Source organism: Parus major, chromosome 11, assembly GCF_001522545.3.
Source record: "Parus major isolate Abel chromosome 11, Parus_major1.1, whole genome shotgun sequence".
Taxonomy (NCBI): domain Eukaryota; kingdom Metazoa; phylum Chordata; class Aves; order Passeriformes; family Paridae; genus Parus; species Parus major.
Window position 1 is genome coordinate 12,558,859 of NC_031780.1, and position 25,662 is coordinate 12,584,520.

The following is a 25,662-nucleotide window of genomic DNA, read 5'->3' on the forward strand; positions in this document are numbered from 1 at the left end:
TTTTACTGAGTTGTTTAGTCTATTAACAGTCTCAGATACATTTTTGTAAGTATAACCAGTCCTCATCATGTGGCTAAAGTTAGAGAGAAAGCTACTGACTATAGCTTTTCCCTTTATTTCATTTAATTCTCTGATATCAGTGCCAATGTCTGTGTGAGACTGCTCTCAAATGGAAGGAGTGCTGTTAGCGAGTTGGTGGGGAAACAGATATTCGTTTACAAGTGCCAAAACATTTGCTGTCCCTCCTTCTCTTCAGGGATAAATTGAGATGATTCAGTGTACACTCCAACCCTAATTTTAATCCCATTTAAACAAATAATTGTGCCCTGCACCGTTCCTTGTTATAAATTCACCCTCTCATGTAACTGGCCAAGGCACAGAGACAGTTACTAACTAGAATAAATCGTACAATTAACATTTTGTGGGAGGTGAAAAACCAACCACTCATCTGTGGTCAGAAGAAAACCCACATCGCTAGTTAAACTAGAGCAATCTGAATAGAGAAAATGAGCACCTAAGACTGTAAAACAATTCAGGAGGAAGGTGTCTGTGCCGCAGGGGACTTTGAGGAAAGTGCCCCTGTTCCGGTCCGTGGGCAGTGTGGTGCTTGCAGCTGGGGCTGGGAGCGCAGCGCGGGCGGAGGGGAGGTTCCTGCCAGGCTCTGCGTGGCTCCTGGCAGGAGGGCAGCAGGGCTGGAGGGGCTGCTGGCTCCTGGTTGGATTCGCTCTGGCTCCCCAGCTGCGCTCCCCACTCCTGCCTGCCTGCACTGATGAGCATCCTCCCTACGGGAGGCTTTCTCCGGAGCGTGGTGGCTGCTGACTGACAACCTGAGAAGCCTCTAAAGAATTTAGAGATGCTCAAAAAGTCTCTTGCAAACTTGTGGTGTAGGAGATGGGGCACAGCCTGGGCTGCTCTCAGTGCTGGGTACCCACAGGAGAGGGATATCCAGTGCTCCGTGACACCGAGGTGCTTGCAGTGGGCTCCACAGGGCTCGTCCCCTGCAGACTGAACGGGGTCTCAGCAATGCTGGGCATGGGATCCTGCCTTGAGCTGCACCAATGGAGCTGTGAGCCCGAGGAAAAGAGGCCTTGGCTGTTGCCACGGCTTTTCTTTTGAACGCCTGAGAGCGCAGTCGCACGATTTGTCATCGGGCCCTTCAGTCAAAAGGGCAAAGCTGTGCTGGAAGAAGAGAGCAGCTTTCGGGGATGGTTTTGTTGTGTGGTGCAGTGCAAGTCCTCAGATCACAGATGCCGGGTCACTGATGGTTAAACTTGAAAGGACTCTCATGCAGCACGTTTGTTGTAGGGAAACACTGGTGTACCAAGAGCAATCTTACCGGGTGGCAAATGCATCTGTTTGCCTGCTCGTTTTAAAAGTCTCTTCTTGTTTAAAATGGTGAGTACTGTTAGGAAAAAAGAAGTAGCATTACCATACAGCACAGAATACATGTCTCTCCTAGGCAAGCCATGCTGTTTGACTTTCATCTTGCATAGTAAAAAACCTATAGTTATTTTCTTTTTAAACCTTTCAGTTATTTCTGTCAGGTATTGAAAAGTGGAGAACTTCCTTCCCACCTCGGTTTCATGCAGTTTCCCTCAGGCCAGTTACAAACATGGTGCAGATTCATGACCAATGTTTATGATAATCAGGAATGTGCTTCATATTCACCAGTGTGCTGTTACATTTGTGGGTGCTCTTTTTAAATTAATTAATTTCTTAAAAATTGTTCACTAATGAATCCAAAGTCTTAACAAATTCTACTTTGTCCTAACATGCACCATCCCCAAGGAATGGGAGATTTACTCAGCTGGAGCAAACCCCATTTCCAGTCTTGGGTCAGATGGAGCTGGCAGGTTCTTCAGCTCCAGGGGTACCCCACTGGGGTCATTGGGGCACACAGGCCCCTCCAAAACCAGGCAGATGGAGGCCTTGAGGGGCTACAGTCGCCAGACCTGGGGAAGTTCTTTTGTTTGCAAGTGCAGCTTCATTTCCATTCATGGTGTTTGCATGAAATTTTAATTCTGAATTCACTAAAGGGATAAGGCATACATGCACCTTTCTGAAAATATCTCTAGTAGAACTGGCTGTATCTCATATTTATGTCACTTGAGTTTTGAGGAGTGTTGAGTAACTCCTGTTCCTATTGAATTCAATGGGATTGCTGTGAATACACAACACATTTGGAAGTCAGAACAATAATGTGTGTGCATAGCTATAAAGCAGGTTACTTGATACTGTTTGTCACATGTAATTTACTTTTCTTCCCTTCTTCTTTGAAGGCAATATAAAGTCTGGATGTTGTTGGTTTTTACTGTTTGTTTATTGCTGAGTAATTTCAGCCAACATGTGTTTTTCAGCATTAAGTCTATTCATCATGAACATCAACCCATTGAAATTTTAAGTGCGTCACAGTTTTCCCACCTAGATCAAAATGAGAGTCTGGAACAGCCTCCTTCTTTTCAGCTTAACAAGCTGGTTTTATTTTCCCCTGCAACTTGCTCTAATAATATGACCAGCTTTAAGTTCCTCAGGCCGGAAAGCTTGGCAGTAAAGTTCTGTATAGGGCAGAGGTTTGGAACATGAGGTTTTTCTCAGGTTTGGAACATGGCAATTGTCTTCTCTTCTACTAAGCACTGATAGAAAATATTCATTTAGAAGCAGAATTCTGTTCTCTGGAAAGTACTTATCATCTGTTAGAGACAGGGACTGCAAACCCATTTTCTTACAGGTCAGGTCACCGCATAATATCAGTTGAAGATCACATCACAGAAAGCCATCCTAGCAATGCAGTCACTTCTGGTGACCCCAGCCAGAGGGCACAGAGCATTTTTGGTGTCTGGTCTATTTTCTCACTTCTAGTGATTCGTTTGGCTCACAGCTGATACATGACAGAAGAGTGGAAACAGCTCTGCAGAAATGGAAAGGCCACTCTAATGTTCTATACCAGCACAGCAGCAGATAGCCATTTGTCTTAGCAGTGACAGCAGATTATCAGAGAACTCTTGGCAAAGCTGTCTTTGTCCTAGTTTGCCACTGCCCCAGTTTTAAAGGCACTTGCTTCTCCAGACTGCTGCCCACACCATCAAAATGAGCTCTGACTTGATTCTGCACAAGCTGAATATCCTGTGGGAAAGAAAGTGCTGCTTGTCCTTGTCAGGGCTGACTTCCAGGACTTGCTGCTCTCCATGCAGGATATGACCCTCAAATGAATTTTATGAATGAGCTAAATGGATTGTAATTGATGACTTCACTTGAAAGTACAATGCTAAAACATGAAAACGAGCACAATAAAGCATTAAATTAAATCACACTAATCTGGTGCATTCGTGGAGAAAAGTCTGTTACTCTTTACTTTCAGCTTCTGCATTCACTGAGTTTCTCCAAACAGCAGCTAGTCTGTGTTTCTGCTTATGAACTGAGGGAAAGAGCTTGAGCTGTGACCACACGTGCCTGAGGGTACTCAGCAAAACAGCCCAAGAGCAGGTGCCTGCTGTATTTGAGAGCTGCCTGATCAAAAGGGAGGGAGGAAATCGTAAATCTAGGAAATTCATGTCATGCATTTCATCCCACCAGAAAGGCTGTCCCGCTGGCCACATTTCCACGAGCAGCTCGGTCTCAGGTGTGTGCTGCATGGGAACACCCTCCCTGCTAACAGCAGCAGAACACAAGGAAGGGAAAACATCTCCATACAGAGATGAGAAAATGCATGAAGTAATGCATGTATTGCAGAGACCTGCACAGAGGCTGATGTTCCACTGCTCTGGGCTGGATCTTTGGCTTTGCAGAGGGGCAGTGCGGGGCCCAGGGCTGGCCCCACTTGTGCTGTGACAAGGGCAGGCTCTGCAAAGCTGCCGTGGGAGCTGCTCAGATCACTGCAGCGACTCTGCTTGCATCCCTATGCTTAGATAAAAATGAAAGCAGGCACAGCTCTTAACTGCTGTGTGTTGTCTCTTTGTTTTGCATAATGAAGTGTTGAAATCATGATAAATGTTGACATCAAGTAGCAAGAAGTGCAGAATATAATTGTGTAAGGCCAATGGGGTCATATGAAGTTTGTGTTCTGGCTAACATAATATGTAGAAATATTACTAACAATTAGCATAAGTATTACCATTCATTGTAAGTAATTTCATAACTAATTATTATAAGTAATAATTATTCTGCTAGGATTTTTTTTTCCTGAGGGCTTTGTCATTCCTAATGTTTGGAAGTTGTAGATGTCGTAGCCGAAACTCTAATTCTACAATATTCTCTCAATGTGACTATTGCATCCGTGATGCATTTGCATGACTCCATACACAGTTTTGTTCTTTTACATCTGTCTTACAACATGCCCTTTTGCTAAATGCTCTGTAGGCATCAAAGCAGGCAAGAATGACACAGGACCCTCTAGGTAGCAGGGGAAGCAGAAGCAGCAAGCTATTAAGATCTTCCTGTTATTTCATTGATGATTTTGTAGGTATCATCTTCTAATCTCATTTTAAAAAGACTGAATGTGCATTTGAATATTTCTGAGGAGCAAATTGCGAAGCAAAAAATATATATATAATCCTAACATTTTGGTAGGAATAGGGTGAGTTATTATTGATTCACAGAGCACGACAAAACATCACTGCATGAATTAGCAAACAGCTGTTTCTAATTTGAGTTTAGAACTGTACACAGAGGAACTTGTTTTAGTGTTCACTCCTTTCATTTATAATGAATTTTAATTACCGCTACAGGTGAGAAAAATGTAGAAACAAGCTTGTATCTTGTGGAAGAAACAAAGGAGAGACAGATGCTAACAGATTTACAGTCTGTGATAAAAGGAATGTTTTGGTACACTTTACATGTAATTAGAGTGCAGCTGTTTTCAGTCCCAAGTCCATGATGCACAGCAGAATATAGTATCTGCTGCTTTTCCAAAGGGAGTAAAGAAAAACAGTGATTCAACTCTGAAAGCATTTCGTTTATTCCTAGATCTAACATAAAACTTTCTCTTCCAGCCCTATTATGCCATTTATCGAAGCGTGAAATAACTTATTTAATGATATGTTAATTTTTTGTTGCCAGCAAAATACAGACTGTTTGACATTAGGAAAAATAATGTTAAAAATAACTTATTTTATCATTGCTCAGAATTATGGATCACCCTGTCGATGGTCATTACTGAGCCTTGATATCTCTGCTAATGGGAGGCAAGGGCTCAGGCATGCATTACTCTGCCTTAACAAGTTTCTGTATATCAGCTAAGCTTCAATAGACATCTTTGTGTGTACTTTTAATTTGCAGTATAAAAAAGACTAATTAGATGTATCTTTGATCGCTACAGAAAGGTTTAAACAAAGACAGCAAGGTTTAAACTGTCTATGTGTAACAGTTTATCTGTGGCAGACATCCCGGGAAGTTTAGTGTTTGAAATTCTGCACTACATCTTGGGCTGATTTTGTATTCTAAATACAAAGTTACTCTCTGCATGAGAAGAAAAATCAGATTATATATACTTTCCATTGAGCCAGACGTCTTTCTTTTTTAAAAAATCACTATAAAATGAATTGCAGTGCAGAGCTGAGAAACTGGGAAAAGAGTCACTAACCTCTGGTAATTTAGTCCAATAAAAATGCTTACCTCATGAACATGTGATTAGGTATAACTGAATTTTTCTCAAGTTAGAGATGATAAGGAAAGCACTGCCTGTGGTGCCACTTATATTAACACCTCTTAGACTTTTATCCAATTTCATGTTTGCTTTGAACATATTTTTATACATATATATATATATGTACTAAAAATAGCACAGTGCCTTAAAATTCAGAACTCTCACCTGTTTGGTGAAGAAGCTGATGTCACTGAAGTGTGAAGCTCTGTGTAGAATTCTTCAGGGCAGTGTGAACTTCCCAGGCCCTCCTCCCTGCCTTGGCCAAGGGTGGGTTAAACAGTTCTGGGGGACAGTTGCATGATATTTTTTGGGGAATAATTATAAATAAGTTGCAGAAATCCTTCTCTCATTTAGTGAAGTGTGCTTACTGTGCAGTAGTGATGGGTGTCAGTCACAGCCCAGCAGTGACAGTGCATTCAGAGGTAGGTGTAGTGTCAGGGTACAAGGACTTTCATTGCCACAAAGGCTGGTGGGTCACAGTCCACTATTGCCTTCTGTGACACAACAGAAATGTTCGTTGAAGCTAAGAAATACATAAAAAAATCAAGTTTGGAATATTAGTGATACTTCTAATTATTTGTTATAGCTGTGAGGGAAATGTGCAAGAAAATGAGACTAAACACTGCAAGAAAAAAATAAGCAGAAAGCTGTCACAGTGCACTGAAAATGTTGAGCTTAAAACATTTGCTATGTAAACTTGATTTGCATTATTTCACACCAGCACTGCAGTGTAAATGAGCAGCGTATGCTATGTGAGGTTCTTACTATAATCCATTGTAATGATCTATCCCTGGCTTTAATACATAGTGCAGCAATGCAAAATTTGCTGTAACCAGTACCGAGGATTTATCAGTCCTCAATCTCTGTGTTTTATTCTCATAGTGTCTGTATTAAGTATCTGCAATAACAATAATTATTGAAATTGATAGCATTTCTATTGGACTTTTCATCTGAGGATGTCTAGGGGTTTTCACAGCTATACAGAAGTAAGCCCTACAATTTGCCCTTGAGAAACAGATGGCTTTTTGCTATTATGGAGATGAGGAACTGAAGCACAGTTCAGAAGCATGTCTTATGATGCCAAGCTTGTTTTCAAAAGTAAGTTACTTTTTTGGGTGCTAGAATTCCATCAACTTTCAACAGCTTAAAGCATTGTCAGTGCTTTGCCCATCTTTAACTTGTGTGTCATTGAGGGACTCAGAGAGAACCAGAAGTCTGAGCTTAAAAAGCAATCGTTCCTTCAACAATCAATGCTGGGGTTTTGTGTTTGTTAATTTAAGTATTTCTCTTGTGTACTAGCTCTGTGCTGGAGGAATAAACCTGATAGAATAAGATCACGTTCTAAATCTGACCTCCTTGTTTTATTGTCCCGTATGGAGATGCCTTCTGGGCTTAGGAGGGGAGTCTTAAAGATGTCTCTTTGGCCAGACCCTGGGTTTTTCTGATGCCTGGGGCTGGTTGTGCGAGCTCTCCTGAGCCCTGTGGTGCTCAGCCTGTGCTGGTGGCCCTGGAATGAACTGGCCTGCTGTACTGCCCAGGCCACATTGCAGCGTGCCCGTGGTGTGAGGAGCCACCTGAACTCCCCACACCTAGGGGAGACAGAGTAGGGAGATTTTTCAATGAGTTTTTCAATGGATTTTTCAACCAGATGATATTCTGTTAGCAAACAAGACGTTTAGGCAAGGACAAACTTCAGGTCCAGGCCAGCAACTGTGGTCTCTGTTGCATGTATTTTGTTCTTAAGAGGAAAAGCAACCAGCTTTTTTATTGGTTTCCACAAACCAGTAGCTGGGGTTTGTGCAGCTCCTGCCCAGGAATGTGGCCCCCAAGGCTGGGTGACTGGGCAGCTGAGTGAGAAAATGAAGCTCTGCTCAAAGTTCAGCAAGAGCAAATTCTTTCCAGCTACCTGTGGGCAGGGAGATGGAAAGGTGTTTGCAGGGATTGTGAAATTGTGTCTGGTTGATTATATTTCTATTAGCAAAATAACTCTGGAATAATAAATATATCAATGTCAGCAGTGTATGCTGAGATGGCAGTGCTGTTTACTCCTGGCAATCTGTGATGTGCCGTTTGTCTCTCTTCTAAGAGAGATCACATCTTTTTAAGACTTCATTTTATTGTTTTAGATTCATGAATATGTCTCTGAACTTGGCTTGTGTTATCTGGAAGATAAATAGAGAACGAAGTATGATTTATACTATATTTTGTCCAAGTTGTTCTTCTTAGGAGGAAAAATACATTTATTGAATGCATTGAGGTTGGAATTAGCTCCTCACTGATGATGATAAATGCTTGCAGTCCTGTAAACGTGCTGAACATTAAGTTGCTAAATTGCTGTACCACTTTGAGATTGATTATCAAGAATGGCCCTTTAAGCTTCATGACCTGCACATATATCCTGAGGACTACTGACATCCTGAAGCTTCCCTAATACTCTTTTTTTTCCTAATTAAACTTTTTATTGAATTTTCCTACCCTTTTAATACTTGTTTTGATTCTCTTATGCACAAATGACAAAAGCCTTGCACCAGCCATGTGATTCTCTATTTTAGAACAGTCCCACTTTGCAGGATTAGCCATTTTAATGACTTTAATCTCCTTTTTGAAAGTGATTTTTCTCATTCTGCTACATTCCTTTGATTGCATTAATGTAGAATTATTATTCTAACCATCTTTGCCAGACATGTCATACCACATCTAAAATATATCTTCCCACTAAAATATTACTGTGGTAAAATACCTTAGAATTTTCTCCTTGGTTCATTATAGGTCTTTTCTTCAATTTAATATGGCAAGTTAAAATTAACAGGGCAATTATTCATTCCATAAAGAGATTAATGATAATGAGTTTTCCCTAATTTCTTCAGTTTAGGTGTTCAGTAATTTAGTATCTTGCTTGTAAAAAATCAAGGTAGGTTGTTTGTGGTGCATAAAGTTTCTTCTAAAATTCTTTTAAAACTGTAAAAGTATGAGAAAATACTGGAATAAAAATAATCTAGAAATTAAACATGAAAATTGGTAAAAGCTCTACCTGAAGCTAACAAAAGGAGTCAATCTTTGCATTCTAAATAAACACTTCCATTTTATGACAAATCCAGCTTTCCAACCTGAGAAATGTTAGTTTTTTTGAATCCAGATTATATTAACAAAGGCTTTGTGCTTCACTCACAAAGTAATACCAGTACCAGCTTTCTTTGATTTTATTTTCTGAATAGCCCAATATGCTTGAAGAACAGCAGCTGGAGGGGAGCTGGCTCTATTTGAATGTTAAAACTGTATTTTGAGGTAGATCATTTAAGAGGAAAAAGAGATTTTCTAGGGATTTGTTCAGTTTGCGAGGTGGGCCAATGTAATGGTTGGCATAAGTGCATATGGATGTAAGGAAGTTAAAGCAGTTGGCCCAGCCTGTGTTAGCACTGGACTTGGCCCATCGCATCTCAGGTTTCCGAGGTGAACAATGGAGCTTTATTCGGTGGGGGCGTTTGGAGAGCTGTGCCTTCTCCCGGCGCAGCCCTTGCTCTGCGTGCCGCAGCTCCGCACAAGGCACGAGCAGCCTGGATGGAGATATTTGAAATGCACCTATTTTCACAAACATTTCTGCAAACAGACATACAAAATTATTATAACTACAGCCAGTAAGCCGGAGCAGCCGTAACTAGCAAATGGTGGGGTGCTTTTTCTCTCCGTGTTTTTCTCCTCTCTCCCCCTCTCCGTAGACAGCAGCGGCGGCAGCAAACGCAACATGTGCTGCCCTAGTTCAGGCCCAGCATCCCCCTCGTGCTCCCCTTTGTCTCCTTGCCCCTGGAGGAGCCCAGCTGGTGAGAGGAGGGAATTAGGCAGCCCTGAGCTACCGGCACCTCCCCGGGGCCCCTAATCCGGGCGCTGGCAGCCGGCTGCCTCTTCCCTCCGCCGGCCCGTGGCCGCAGGCCCGTGGGGACGGAGCCCCGGATCCGGCTGGCGGCAGAGCTGGGGATGGCGGGGGCTGGGGCTCCCTGGGGGCTCCGCAAAGCTGTGCTGGCAGCGGGGTGGGCGGCGGAGGTGGCTTAAATTGGGAACATGAGGCTTTGTTGCAGCTGCAGAGAGAGAGAGAGCCGTTCATGGTGGGGGGAGTGAAGCCTGAGAAAAGTTTACATAAAAATCAGGAGCTCGTTGGCTGTGTTTTAGGCTTGGGCTCCGCCAGATTTGGAGGAGCTGGATGAGCGCAAAGACCTTGAGCATCTTAGAGCCGGATTCTTGCTGAGATTCGAGGTGCGCTGCGGGAGCGGGAAGAAGTGGGTTCTCGGTGCCCAGCATCGCTCTGGAGCAGGAGGTTTAGTTAGACGGGGAGCACAGAAGGTGGCAAAGAGCGGACGCCTGACCTGAGAAATAGGCATCCCCATCTTGCGGGAAAAGTTGTTTGGGGTGTGCTTATTTGGTTTAGTTTTTTCCAAGGTCGCTGCTATCTTTCTTCACCTGGGATGAAGAAGCAGGTGTTGGCCAGAGCAGACGGTGCCGCAGGAGCTGCCTGGTGCGGTGGTGATGCCCTCATTAGCCGAGCCCTTCTTTGAGAGCTCCTCGCCGTACTTGTGCCTGCTCGGCTTGGTGACTCTGTAGTTGGCAGGCACGAGGAGTGCACGTGTGGCAGCCTACACACACAGGCGAAGAGTTTTTTATTGGTTTGGTTTAGTAAAAACTGAAGTAGGAACATTAAATGTCTTATAAGGATGGAGTATCTTGAGAACCAGCTCCTTTTTGGAGTCTCCAAATGTTTGTGTGGTCAGCGCCTTCCATCATTTACATGAACTTTATTTTTGCTTTGTTCTGTGGTTTAGTTTGATATCAGACTAGTGGCCTTTATGTTTCGCTCAACATCTCTACATTTGTTGGAATTAGGATATTTGAACTCACTCTCTTCTGTTTCTTGTTAACAATTCTGCTAATGGAAGCTGACAACATTTTATGTATTTTTCCTGAAATGACTGTGGGGCTGCTGGAGTTGGTGCTGTATTTCTTTATGGTAATATAGAATTATAAAATATTTTTCAAAGCTTCATATTGAGTAAAGGAAATAGTTATTGAAACAGAGGCTGGATCACTCTTGGTTTATCCTAAACTTGATTCTTTTGTGATGTCTTGAGATCTCCAGTGGTGATTTTCCTGGGCTTTAAAAAATTTGATTTTGTACCAAGAGGGCAACATTACCTTTTATACAAGTAAACATGGTAATGGTGCAGATCTCTTCTCTGATTTTCTTGAGCTCTCTCAAATCTGATGCTTTTATTCCACCTAGATGTTCAACTCTGCCTTTGAGCAGCCTTTCATTCTGTTACAGTTTTGAGACAGAACTGAAGGATTTTTTTAATGGAGACATTACTTAAAATCATCTTGATGTAGCACTTAACAGACCCACAAATTCACAGGTGATCACTTAACACTGTAGCTTTCTGAAATGTTTGTATTGCTTCATTGCACATTGTGTTTCGCTTTCTTTATTCATTGTTTATTGCTTTACAGTACAGTGAGCAGGTGTTAAACCTGCTAAAGAAAAATGCTTTTTATTAACACTATATGTTGGCATATCTGTGAATTATGTGTACAAATATATTTTTATTTCTCTTTCTCAAACCTCCTTTCAAATTCAAGAGGGTTTATTGGGGGTTTTTCTGAGTTGATTTTTTTTTTTTTTTTAATGCTGTAGTAGCAGAAGCCCATAGTGTTGTTGAGAGCTTTGTCCTTATTTCACAGATGCACTGGGAATTGTTTTTAATCTCCTTTCTGCTTTCCCATTACAGATGGTGATGACGACCCACAACTCTCCTGGGTGGCTTCATCTCCCTCCAGCAAAGATGTTGCATCACCCACTCAGATGATAGGAGATGGGTGTGATCTCGGCATCGGGGAGGAGGAAGGGGGGACTGGCCTGCCGTATCCCTGTCAGTTTTGTGATAAGTCCTTCATTCGCCTGAGCTACCTTAAAAGGCACGAGCAGATCCACAGTGACAAACTACCTTTCAAATGCACCTACTGTAGCCGGCTTTTTAAGCACAAGAGGAGTAGGGATCGCCACATAAAGCTTCACACAGGGGATAAAAAGTACCATTGCCACGAGTGCGAGGCTGCATTCTCCCGCAGCGACCACCTCAAAATCCACCTGAAAACCCACAGCTCCAGCAAACCATTCAAGTGTACTGTGTGTAAACGTGGGTTTTCATCTACCAGCTCATTGCAGAGTCACATGCAAGCTCATAAAAAGAACAAGGAACATATGGCAAAGACTGAGAAAGAGGTGAAGAAGGATGATTTTATGTGTGATTACTGTGAAGAGACATTCAGTCAGACTGAAGATTTGGAGAAGCACGTAATGACACGCCACCCACAGCTTTCCGAGAAGGCAGATTTGCAGTGTATTCATTGCCCTGAAGTATTTGTAGACGAAAACTCGCTGCTCTCACACATTCATCAAGCCCATGCCAACAAAAAACACAAGTGCCCTATGTGCCCAGAGCAGTTTTCTTCAGTGGAAGAAGTCTATTGCCACTTGGACAGCCACAGACAACCTGACTCCAGCAACCACAGCATCAGCCCTGACCCAGTCCTGGGGAGTGTGGCGTCCATGAGCAGCGCAACGCCTGACTCCAGCGCGTCGGTGGAAAGAGGTTCCACTCCAGATTCAACCTTAAAGCCTTTGAGAGGACAAAAGAAAACCAGGTCTGTTGACAGAGAGGAAGGTCAGAGCTGGTCTAAAGTTACTTACAGCTGCCCCTACTGCTCGAAGCGTGACTTCAACAGCCTCGCTGTTCTGGAGATCCATCTGAAGACCATTCATGCAGACAAACCTCAGCAAAGCCACACGTGCCAGATCTGCCTTGATTCCATGCCTACACTATACAACTTGAATGAACACGTGAGAAAAGTGCACAAAAACCATGCCTATCCCATGATGCAGTTTAGCAACATTTCTGCCTTTCATTGTAATTACTGCCCGGAGATGTTTGCAGATATCAACAGTTTGCAGGAACACATCCGCATTACTCACTGCGGCCCAAACGCTACCCCTCAAGATGGCAACAACGCTTTCTTCTGTAACCAGTGCTCCATGGGCTTTCTGACCGAAGCTACCTTGACTGAGCACATCCAGCAGACTCACTGCAATGTAGGAAATTCAAAATTGGATTCCCCTGTCATTCAGCCAACACAGTCTTTTATGGAAGTTTATTCATGCCCTTATTGCACAAACTCCCCCATTTTTGGCTCCATCCTGAAGCTTACAAAGCATATTAAAGAAAACCACAAGAACATTCCTCTGGCACACAATAAGAAGTCAAAAGCAGAGCAGAGTCCAGTTTCTTCTGATGTTGAAGTCTCTTCCCCTAAAAGGCAGCGGCTTTCTGCAAGCGTAAATTCAGTGTCTAATGGCGAATACCCGTGTAATCAGTGTGATCTAAAGTTCTCAAATTTTGAAAGTTTTCAGACCCATTTAAAGTTGCATTTGGAGTTGCTGTTGAGGAAACAGTCTTGCCCTCAGTGTAAAGAAGACTTTGATTCCCAGGAGTCTCTTCTGCAACATCTCACTGTGCATTACATGACAACTTCCACTCATTATGTATGTGAGAGCTGTGACAAACAGTTTTCTTCAGTGGATGATTTGCAGAAGCATTTGTTGGACATGCATACTTTTGTGTTGTATCACTGCACCCTTTGCCAAGAAGTTTTTGATTCCAAGGTATCTATCCAAGTGCATCTGGCAGTGAAGCATAGCAATGAAAAGAAGATGTATCGTTGCACAGCCTGTAACTGGGATTTTAGGAAGGAGGTGGATCTCCAGATTCATGTGAAGCATAGTCACTTGGGTAATCCATCAAAGTCTCACAAATGTATCTTCTGTGGTGAGACCTTCAGCACAGAGGTAGAACTGCAGTGCCACATCACAACCCACAGCAAAAAATACAACTGCAAGTTTTGTAGCAAAGCTTTTCATGCCATCATCTTGCTTGAAAAGCACTTGCGGGAAAAACATTGTGTCTTTGATGCTAGTGCTGAGAATGGTACAGCTAATGGCATGACCCCAACGAATAAGAAGACAGAAGGGGCAGATATCCAGAATATGTTAATGAAGAATCCAGATGCTTCCAACAGTCATGAAGCCAGTGAGGATGATGTGGATGCTTCTGAGCCCATGTATGGTTGTGACATTTGTGGGGCTGCCTACACTATGGAGGTCCTCTTGCAGAACCATCGCTTGAGAGATCATAACATCAGGCCTGGGGAGGACGACTGTTCTAGGAAGAAAGCAGAATTCATCAAAGGCAGCCACAAGTGTAATATCTGCTCAAGGACCTTTTTCTCTGAAAATGGCCTGAGAGAGCACATGCAGACCCATCGAGGCCCAGCTAAGCACTACATGTGCCCCATCTGTGGGGAGCGCTTCCCATCGCTCCTGACCCTGACGGAGCACAAAGTCACTCACAGCAAGAGTTTGGATACAGGGACATGTCGGATCTGCAAAATGCCACTGCAGAGCGAGGAGGAATTCATTGAGCACTGCCAGATGCATCCAGATCTCAGAAACTCCCTCACTGGGTTTCGCTGTGTTGTCTGCATGCAGACAGTCACCTCAACCTTGGAGCTGAAAATTCATGGGACGTTCCATATGCAGAAATTGGCAGGAAACTCCGCAACCTCATCGCCTAATGGCCAGGCCTTGCAAAAACTCTACAAGTGTGCGCTGTGCTTGAAGGAGTTCCGGAATAAGCAGGACTTGGTAAAGCTGGATGTGAACGGCCTTCCCTATGGCCTGTGTGCTGGATGCATGACCAGGAGCACCAATGGACAGTCTTCGAGCTTGACTCCACAGGAGGTGAATGAGAGGCCGTGTGGCAGCCTGAGGTGTCCAGAGTGTAGTGTCAAATTTGAAAGTGCTGAAGACCTAGAGAGCCACATTCAGGTCGACCACCGAGACCTGACACCCGAGACCAGTGGCCAAAGGAAAGGTACCCAGACGTCCCCTGTTCCCAGAGTAAGTACAGCTGAACTTTAAAGTGTCTGAGGGATAAAATGTAGACATTAAATGTAAGAACTGATCTGATATTATTTTTTTTTAAATTGTCACTTTATCAAATCACTTGTGCTACTAAAAAAGCATCAGCAAAACAGGAGGAAAGGTAGAGTAATTCACACAGAACAATCAGTTCAGCCTCACAGGCCCTTTGATTCCTAGTAGCAGGGCATCAGATTTTATACAACAGAACTGCCTTAGATTTACCAACAGAGAGCTGAGACACTTGGCCTGTGGGGATTGAGTTTGTCCATGAATTCTGATTCTACTCAACTGGCAAATCTGGAAAAGCTGGGGTAGTTTAATGAAAAATGGAGATGCTGAGTACCCAAAACAATAAAAGAATCTAATCTGTCATATTTGAGAAATGAGATTATTTCTTACCAGGAAAATAATAATGAACAGGAGGATATAGGAACTTGTGAGGGAAAATGTAGTGAACTCCATCCTACTCTCCAAATTCTCACCTAAACCAAGCTTCTGTGCTAAAGAGCTTGTCCCTAGGAATGTCTGTCAGAGTGAACGTTTTGAGGTTACTTGGAGGTCTGTGTGCACTTGTGTGAGCTTGTTTGTGTATGTATGATTTTAAAATGACTTTAAAAGAACCTGCTTCATGGCCCTTCTGCAGAGGCCAGTAGGGGTAAGTGGTTTCTTAGCAAATTGCACATTGTCTGATGCAGATTACATAAAAGTGTGCTGTCCTTGACTTTTTCCAGATAGCCTGCATTCCCATTTCTTAGCTTACAAGTTACTTGGGAACATGCAGATCCAAGTAAGGTTCCAGAAGCCTACTCAGGAGATTAATATCATTTACAGTTTATAGTCTTTTTAAATTATTTGTTGACGTTTTGGTTCAAGAATGGGCCAAGTCAGTCCTTCCTCTGTCAGGAACAGATGGAATGAGAAGTGGATTTTGGAAATCTTCTCAGGAGACCAACAGCAGACACATCTGAGTATTGATATCATCTGACATTTTTAATTAAACATGATGGGGTGAGATTTTCAAAAGTATCTAAGGAAATTAGGCACCCAACTCCTAATGAATAATTCCAGCCGTAGATGCCTGTTTATGTCAATCTGCTAATTAAAGCACCCACAAACACATCTTACTGAATTAAAAGCACCTGAAAATATCATCCATTCAACTAGAACACCAGAAGCTTGGTAAGTAAGAGGGCCCAAGGACGTGGACTGAGGTGCCTCCAAGGGAGCTGGTGCTGGTTGTGTCCCTGGCAGGAGCTGTTACCCCTGCTCCATGTGGGGCAGCAGCATCCAGCTGAGCTGGGCTGGACACAGCCATGCAGGAGCAGTGCCCTGATCCAGCCTCCTCAACCAATCCCACCGAAAGCTTGATTTCTTTTCTTGTTCTCTCTCTTTCGGTAAAACCACTGGATATTGTTCCCTTTGGGTGTGACTAGGCCTCCAGGCATACACAAATAGTTTTGCAGAAGAATGAGGAATGGAAATATCCCTCCTTTGGTGTGATACCTAGGTCTGGCTAGGTCTCTGTCCTTCTTCCTCCTCAGGACTTTATTTTCTTCTAAATTCTTGAAAAATACCTCTGTTCTATTATGTAGGACTAATTCGTATTGCTGCACCTGTGGAATTACCTTTCCTTTCCTATCACCTATCACACATTACCATTTCCTGTCATTTCTTGCTTTAACTCTTTCTTTTCAGTGACAGCTTCTATACTTATTCTCTCAGGGGAAAATTTTAAGTTCTTCAATAAAGTAAATGGTTTGAATTTCATCCCATGAAGGAAGTTCTGAGTTTCTTTGTAGAAGATAATGAAAAATCATCATTTGTAACAATGGCAAATGGTACCTTACTGGTGTCTGTGGCCTGCACATATGATAATATCAGAGATAAGCATCCCAGGAATATATATTGTTATTAGGAATAATTCATTATATTACCCTTCATAATAAGTACAAGACCTCTGATACAGTTCACTAGAAAACTATTGGTGTTTCACTCAAGGTTCTGAAGTGCCCTTTGTTTTGCCTAGGAGAGGGATTTTCAAAGAATTATACTGACTTTTAAAGGGTGATACATCTCTGCATTCAAGAACAGTGTTTGCTTAACTTCATTGGCTTCATAGCAAAGCTAAGCAAGTTGAACATGAACTCTCTTGTCATCTTGTTAGTGTGCTGCACACAGGTAAAATTCCACTTTAATGGAGCAATCTATAGTGCACAGTGCATGTAGAGCAATCTGTGTGTGTTCAGAGAAGAGCTACTTCTCTCCAACTCTTGAGTATTTCTACATTTCATTTTTTAAACTCCTTATTTGTTTTTCATTATTCAGTAGAAAAGCACCTGAAGATTAAGACAAGGTACAGTCAGAAAGAATATATGGGTAGATTAGATTTTTAAGTAGTGGGTATATATTTCAGAGTAAATAAGAATAAGAAGAATGAAATCCAAGCAAATGGAAAAGATGATAATAACATATAAAATCTGTAACTTCTTTCTATGTCAGAAGTTGCTCCACTGGCTGTTATTTACTTTTTGACAGAAGAGGTGAGTGTGGAAACTTAAAGGAATTTCAGGAAAAAAAATTAAATGAAGATTTAACCCCAAAGTGAAAGAAAGGGATAAAATAAATATTAATAAAAATAAATGTTAGCCCTTGATGAATAAAAAGTATTTGGTAAGAATAAAAGAAGATAAGAAACAGAACAATTCTTTCTTATTGTAGGTATTTAAGTTTGTGAATATATGCAAGTTTATATTGCACCACAAACAAAGTATGATCATTTTGTTCTATTTTGTTTTTTTTTTCACTATTGAATTATTATTTGAGGTTTTATTTTAAAGATTAGGAGACAGCTAGAGGAACATTGAAAAATACTCAGAATTGCTTGGCAGTTCTTTTAATCCATAAGAATGAAAGAAAGCACATAACCCTTGAAAATCCTGCTGTGTTCTGTCTTCCTCACATTTTTAGTATGGCCAGCCAAGAGGAAGAAATACCTGTAAATTGATCATATTTATTTCTAGGATGCCTACCTAGGATCCATTCATGTTGATCAACAAGATAGATTTCCAGGCAGAAATAGTTTTGCAGCATGTATATGGCAACATCCTCTTTGAAGGATTTGTTTTCAGGAGTTTTAAGACAAGACAATAGTCTTCTGCAAAAGACATCACTAAGAGGAATAAAAAAAAAATATATCTTAGTAGTAAAAGATTTCTCTAGCACCCATTTTTGTTTCATTCATATAGTTTTGTGTGAGCTATTCTGTTTGGATAGGACTGAAAGTGTTTTTCATATGAGCATCACAGGTAAAGGAATCATTCCAGTGTCTGACACTAGTTCAAGGCCTTTTTTGTATTACATTAAGATCTCATCAGAGGTGATGCTTTCCTGTTTTTCTGAATATCTTTCTGTATGTAGCATCTTCAGTTTTGAATACATTTTATTCATTCATTTCCACGTGCCTTCTAGAGGAATGTGCATATCTTAAGAAACATGACTAATTGATTAGTATAGAGATTTTTCATTTCCTAATACTGCAGTCACATTTCAAGCTGTTCTTTCTCTTACACAGATTTATCTTTATTTTGTACCACAGGTATATAATGAAAAATACTTGTTTAACATTGACAGTGGCAAATGTTTAGACTTCCATTAAGTTTTCATCTTGAATGGTGTTACTATTTTTAGCCCACCTAGGTTATTTGGAGTGAAGAAGCAAAGGAGGTAGCATAGAAAGTTGGAAGAATAAACCCTATTGTGTTCCTTTATTCAGTTTCTTTTCTCCTGCACACTTTCTTGGACTCAGTTCCTTCTCTTTGTTCTCCCCCACAATCCTTCTCTTCCCTTGTAAATCCACTTGAATGGAGGAATATTTTCTTTGTAGAACAGGAAACTATTTCCAGATTTAAAGGAGGATAGTCTGGAAAACCCATGGGAACAATAGATACTTCAGAAAAGAAAACAGAACCCTCTGTTGTTATTACTACAAGTGTGTGCCAAGGCTAGAATTAAATATCTTGCATTTGTAGGGAATGAGCTCTCAGCTGAAGGCCTGCTCATCTGGTCTCTTTTATCACCTAGAAGTCATCACCTAGACTTTTTTTGCTTCTTAGAGGGTGGGCACCTTCATTGTCACCACTTGTGAAAAGAAAACTTTAAAAAAAGCGTTACCGATCCATTAATAATGTTCATAAAGCAGAAAAATGATAGTAGATCATATTTGGTACCACAACTAATCATAGTTGTATTAAAACTAGTGCTCCCCATTTACTGATAACAGAAAGATGTTTTGTGACATTCTTTTAAAGGCAGTTTTAATGAGCCAAAAAATTAGTTCATCCACCTCTTGCATATCCACTTGGGTGCTAATCTAAGCTATAGTTATTTTGAGACCAGTATAGGCCATTTATTAACCTCGCTCCATGTCAAGTAGGGTGCCCTGTCACAGGAGCCATCACCTTGCTTAAGCTGCTCCTCTGCATGCACAGGTCTCAGCTGAGGCTAAAGGTAGCACAGAGAGGAAGTCTGAAATCTGCTGAGGGCTCCTCATGCCAAGAAGAGTGTTTTATAAGATTGTGAAATGGTGTGGAGGAGTTAGCTCTGAGTCTGTGGATAAACAAAGACATCCTGTCTCCAGATCTGTTAGTGAGTAGCTTTCAGAAGCACCAAAATCAATTAAAAAATGAATAATTTGTCTGTGTTTAATATAACTTTGAAGGTTTGAAGTAGAGTCAGGCTGAAATACTGTCCTCTAGCTGGTTACTGAGGGAACCCTTGTAGCTGAGATAAGCATTGGACGAGGCACAGAACTTAGCTTTGAAGTTCTAAGGAAGTGGAAGGTTTCAAGTTTTAAACTTGACCATGTAACCACATGAATCAATCACTACCCAATCCTATTTTGCTCCTTCAAGGGTTTTTGTGTTTTGTTTTGTTTTTGAAGTCAGGAGCCCTCAGTGTGTGTGTGCCAGTGTGTTTGAGAGGATACGTGTATGTACGTGTGCTGTGCTCGTCCGCCAGAAGAGATTCCCCAGAAAGAGAGCTGCAGAATCCAGCTGCTTTTCCATTAACAGCCTTGATTTCCAAATGGACTCCAGGAGGATACTTTCTTGAGCTGCCTAGGGATAACTAGCCAATCCAAACTATTTCCTTTTATATGGTTGACTGTGTCAGCTTTCGGCCAAGGGGGTATAGCCTTCTTCCTATTATCATGTTAATCACCCATTGTTGTTTTAGCCTAGAAAGCTCTGCCTAAGCAAACACACACTGGTACAGAATTCATGGAATATGCCTAACTTCCATAGGCTGGTGCCTTTGTTATTATGGTGTTAGAGCCTGTTCATTAACCTCCAGCAGGCTACCTTGTTGCCATTGATGACATGGGAAGTAGTTAAACTCTTGGTAGCACCTAATTTGTTCTTTACTCAGCAGGTGCTTGAGGAAATTGGATGCAATGCACAGAGGGGGTGATGGCAACTCCTCTGTTTAACTCAAAACTTCTGACTTATTACTGCTGTCCTAAAAATGGGGCTCTATACCTGGCTGTGGGGTGGAGGCTGAAGAAAAACGAATGTGCATCGAAAAGTACACAAAAAGTACCCTCAAAAATATTTTCCTTCAGAAGGTTAAGAGGGTGTTGTTTACTCAATTGGGCTTCTCAGTGCTGTTGGTTGGAGTTCTCTTCCATCCCTTGTGGCCAGCACATAGAGATTTCATGTGTGTTCTGCTGCCACCAGCTTTGGCCGTGGAGATGCAGACCTCATGCTTGTGCCTAGTGGCAATTGCTGCAGTAAGAATTATTCTCCAGAAACAAGTAGGTACAAAAGGCCCAATTTTTCTAAATTGCACATCAAAAAATGTCTATTTAGATAGCACATTCCCATGCAGTAAATAAGCATGTACATCAAACCAAAGCACCGTACTCCCACTTTAGGAAATAAGACTTTTTGCAAGTGTACCAAAGCTTAGCCTTCATGATTTTTGGTTTTTTTTTTAATTTTTTTTTTCCTGAATTGGATATCTAACTTGTCAACATTCATTTTAATTTCTGCAAATGGTTTCTCTGATTTTTTCCTGCCACATTGCACAAGTACACGCGTCATTGTAAATCTGAGTGCAAACCCCATTTTCCGTTTGAATAAATGGTTCATGTAATTGCCTCTTCACACTGTCTCCTGACTTCTGCAGCTAGGCCTCCCTGGTATGACTTTGAGATGGAGAAAATACAAACAGATTGTACCAGGAAAGAGTTCTTTTTGGTAATGCGGTTTTTTTCAAGATTTCTGATTAGAGACCTATACAAAATGCATTTTTTCCTTCACTGTAGTTATTATATATATATATATATATATATATATATATATATAGTAACTATAGGTGCTCTGCTGACTCTGAGTTTAATGAAAGGTAGAATTTTTTGAGAAAGTTGAACTTACTCTGAAAACAGTTACTTTTCTTTATTTTATTTCACTCTGGGGGAATTTTACTGCAGTGGGTTAAATAACAGACGTAATCTCATGGCTCAGGTACTCAATCAGATTTTCAAGTAGTGTAATTTGAAATTTTTTAAGATGAAATTAAAATTTCTCCTAAAGCAGGTTGTTAATTAGAGATTGTGTTTATGGTCCCAGAAAAGGTTGGCCTGGGGATATATGGGCAAAAAAAAAAGCCTAAGTGGAGGAAACTTGAAGCATATAACATGCTGTATTCATAATCACACTTGCCTTATGCTACAGTGCAGTTTTCTCTAATCTCTTTTTGGTTATTAAACAGAAAAAGACCTATCAATGCATCAAGTGCCAGATGACCTTTGAGAATGAGAGAGAGATACAAATCCATGTCGCTAACCATATGATTGGTAAGACATTCTTTACACTAGGCCACTCATTGGCTGCTTGTTTTTTGCTACTCTTTGACTTTCACTATTCTAATAACTTGTTAATATTCATGCTGTAATTTATTTTTTATTTTTCAAGGAAAATGATTTTGATGTAATGATTCTTCACTTCAAAGCTTTTTAAATATGTGGTTATAAAAATGTTACTGCTGAGCTTTTTCCTTATCCTTTTGAGTCCTCATGTAGCATTTCCATTTATATTAAAATCAAACTTTTGACAGTATCTTCCATTTGATAGCATAAATTTCTCTATCTGTGTAAAAAGTACTTGCCAGTTGTCAACCACTTAGGAGCAATTATGTTTCAATTTTGTATGTCATGACATTGAATAGATGTAACTGCTAGCATTTTTCCAGCTAAGTGTGGTGAATTCCTGAGGAACATTGTCAAAACAAAACACTTACAGAGTTATTTCAGTGGGTTTTTCTGCTTTTTCCAGCAATTCTGGACTTCAGAAGGTTCAGCTTTTCAGACATACCAGTGTTTTAAAATCAGTGCTTTCTGCCTTCTGTGACAGTCCTGTCACAGGAGTTAGTAAAAGCATTGTTGTAACCTGATGGGTTGAATTTCTGCTGCAGCCGTATGATTGCTTCTCTGGTGAACACAAAGAAAGGTCTTTTCCTGTATGGACAGATGTTATAAATATATGTGTTGGCCCAAGAGGCCGGTTTATTTTGGTGCTTAGACCACAAGAAGATACTTACACATGCCACTGTAAGCATGTGTTGGATGAGACCCTTCAAGGACCTGACAGTGCTCTCTGTGCCTCACACCTTCCCATCCAGCATTTATCTCCCATCAGCATAATGGTTTTCCTTCTGCAATTTTACATTTAGGAAATTATTCTCCCATCAATTCATGTGTGTAACTCCTATTAGCTTTGAAGTGGATTATGCATAAATACCAGAGAGAGGGAAATATGGGCTGACACAATCTTCAAACCCCCTACCCCCAAATGAAAAACATACATGTCAGTCACAATCATTTTCATCCAAGAGCCAGGCAGGAGTTTTAAGTTAATGTCAAGCAGGTTAAGATAAAGATATCTAAAAATGTTTGCTTTTGTAGCAGGTGTTAATGTAATCTCTTGTTTGCAAGCTTGAAGAGTGAGATCCTTGTTAATTGGACCATGGTGATTTCATGTAGCTCCCACCTAGATTTTAAGAAAGAAGTCCTTAGCAAGCTTAGCACTTGTTTCAACTTAATTTGTGATCCAGTAGCTAAAAAGTGATTTTTAAATACAAAGGTCATGAAATGCTGAGTTAAGGTTCTGCTTGATTGGAGGGGAACTATTTTTTTCTTTTGGAAAAATATAATTTCTTTATTTTCCAGTAACTAATATGTGAAGTTTATGCCTATATTGGTGCTTTCTGGAATAACATAAATTTTATACACATGACCGTACAAAGTTCTTGGCACCATTGGAAAACAACAGGTGTAGAAGGCATAGGAGGCTGTGAAAATTGTGATGCTGTTATTTGTGAAAACTGTACCCATTGTTTCCTTGAAGCTGTACATCAGTTACTTTAATATTTTGAAGAACTCAATATAGTACAAAAGTACTATGGGCCCAATTCTGTACACCTAGAACATTGTAAATACCAGGATGTGGTAAGAAAATATGTGATAATTCCACTGTGGTGTCATATATTCGCGTCCCTTTACTGAGGTGCAGACTGAGGATGTGCATTAAGTTGAGGTCATCACTGCCTTTAATGGTTCAGTTTAGGAAAGAGCAAAGTATAGAAACCTTTGTGGAGCCAAACTTCCTCTCACTCTGGGCATCTCGGGTCACAAGGCTCCTGGGCCCCCTGTCCTTCAGGACATGCAAATGCTCAGAAAAAAGGTGTTTCCAGTCAGTTTGCTCATTGGGATTTGTTCTTTACTGGGGAATACTGAAGGGAAAAGGAGAGGCTAGATGTCAGCATATCTCAAGCAATAAATGCTGTGCAGATTTCTGGTGTTAATTTACATAGTCCTGGGTCTGTAACAGTAGGGGGAGTGACTAAGTGCCTCCTGTGCTGGTTCCATCCCCCTTGGTTATAGCCTGAGCGCTTTGTTCCCTTATTCAGGCCTTCGGACATACTGGCACGTGCCTCCTTACTGCTTAGGCTGATTTATCACTCATAAGGGGTGCAAGAGTTTCCCTTTTCTGTGCTAGACCAAGTCTAGCCAGGTGGGCAGCAAGAGAAAGAAGCTAATACAGCTGTTTCTGCAGCCCAGGTCTAATTCACAGGAATTATGAACGCCATTGTTGCCAGTTTAAAATCTACAGATGAGGATTTGTTTGTGCTGGGTGGACACAGATCACAGGGTGAACGTACAGGTGTTTGGGAGGCAGGAGCAACTTACCCTCAGACTGTGTGTTCTTAGGAGCTTAGGGCTGGCCTCATCTCAATGAACTTGTATCTGTCTAAAGTTAAGGTGTCTGGTTTAATATAGTCATTGAGATGCTGTCTGGGGAAAATGAATGATTGATACCAATCTAAGATAAGAGTTTGAGTAGGATAAGCATTTCCAGGGAGAGATTTTTATCTCTCTTTTGAATTTGAGGAGAGCCAAGACAATGAAGTTAGCCTTGACATGTAATTTTTAGGTAAAAAATCCCTTGGCTTTGATAATCCAAGAGCTCTCAGCACTTTCTTCTCATACTTTGAGAAACACAAAATCAATAGTTGGGATATCTTAAGCACTTGCTTACAGTTTTATTCTGCTCAAGTGACTGTCAACAAAGGAATCCCTGCTCTGTAGCAGCAATACCTTTTAGGTAGCAGCATCCATAATATTATTAAAGAATTCAATTATTTCTGACATCATGGTCTTAAAAGCTGCATCCAGTTAAGTTGGCTGTGCCTCTCTCTTCAGCCTCTCAGATTCCCAGTCTGGAGCTGGAGGCCCTGTTCATAATTCATGGAGGTAGGGGGTTTATTTTTTTCAAAGCAGTATGCAGGGAATTTCCAGTGCTACTCCCACACACTGCTTTGAAAAATTACCCCGCTGCACTCTAGCCCTTCATATCCTGTGCACAAACACAGAGGCACATTGGGTCCTTCACGGGATCCCCAGGGAAGGAGCAGGCTGGATCCATCCCCAGAGGAGGGAAACGGGAGATGTTTTGTTTCAGTTTATGCTGGGGCCTGTAGGAGGGCTCTGTGTGGCAGAACAGACCTCCTCAGCTGGGGTTAGGCAGGAAGGGATCTGTTTAGGAAGGTTTTCGGCTGGGGGGGATAGTTCGGGTTGGAATTTTTAGAGAGCAGTGGTCTTTGAAACATTGCACCGATTGGGGCTCCTTTGAAACATTTCCATGCCCACAGAAAGGGGATCCCCCTTTGAAACATTTACAGGCGTTGGGGAGTCCACCTGGGACTATATCAAAAACTTTCAGTAGTTCTTGCTGCCTCTGTACTTGCTTACCTCCTGTTGCGCTGACCTGGCAATGTTTAAAGCTTCTCCCCCTTCCCTCCCCACCTAGCTCTCCTCTGATGTGCCGTCTCTATTAGATGCAGGGGAGGATGGGCCTGCGGGCCCTGGGCTCTACGGGGGGCACTGAGCAGCCATGGCAGCAGCCAAAGTGTGGAAATCCGGCAGTGCAGCCTCTGCCCGGTGGCTGTGGGAGCCCTGGAGCTTCAGTCTCCATCGCAGGGCCACCGCCAGGTCCCCCTGTGGGCAGAGGCTGCTCCCATCCTGCACTGCCAAGGGAAATCCGCTCAGTGCCCTGTGCAGGGAAATAAGGATTAGGCCCGGGGTTTTCCTGTTGGGTTTTTACAGCTGGGCTCTTCCCACAGCCAGGCTGGGCTCCCTAACTGATATATTTCAGGGTGCACATAATTCCACATATTTGTTCTCTGTGTGGGTCAGGTTGCCCATATCAAGGGGAAGGGTGTTTGGATCCCTGCTGGAGTTCTCAGCTCTTGGGTAAGAGAAGTGGACACAGCAGTACTTCTCTCTGTCCCAGTTAGATGAGGCATGTTTTCTATTTAACGTTCAAAGAAGATGAGCAACTGTCCCAGATCTTTCTCCGTTCTCCAAGAAAGTCTCCTGGCAAATGTGCACAGGAAGCTCAACTGGAGCTCAGTTAGTGCTGGAACATGGATTGTGATTGAAATAAAG

The 25,662-nt window shown here is 41.7% G+C and overlaps 1 protein-coding gene across 4 annotated transcripts in view; it reads left to right on the top strand.

The window, feature by feature from the left end:
* Positions 1-25,662, top strand: part of ZNF423 (zinc finger protein 423) — a 185,392-nt gene that overhangs the window by 76,939 nt on the left and 82,791 nt on the right. For all 4 annotated transcript variants that reach the window (XM_015640245.3, XM_015640246.3, XM_033517201.1 and 1 more), the window contains 2 exons: positions 11,413-14,636; positions 21,429-21,513. In XM_015640245.3, the coding sequence (XP_015495731.1) occupies positions 11,413-14,636; positions 21,429-21,513 (3,309 nt within the window). The remainder of the gene's footprint in view (positions 1-11,412; positions 14,637-21,428; positions 21,514-25,662) is intronic.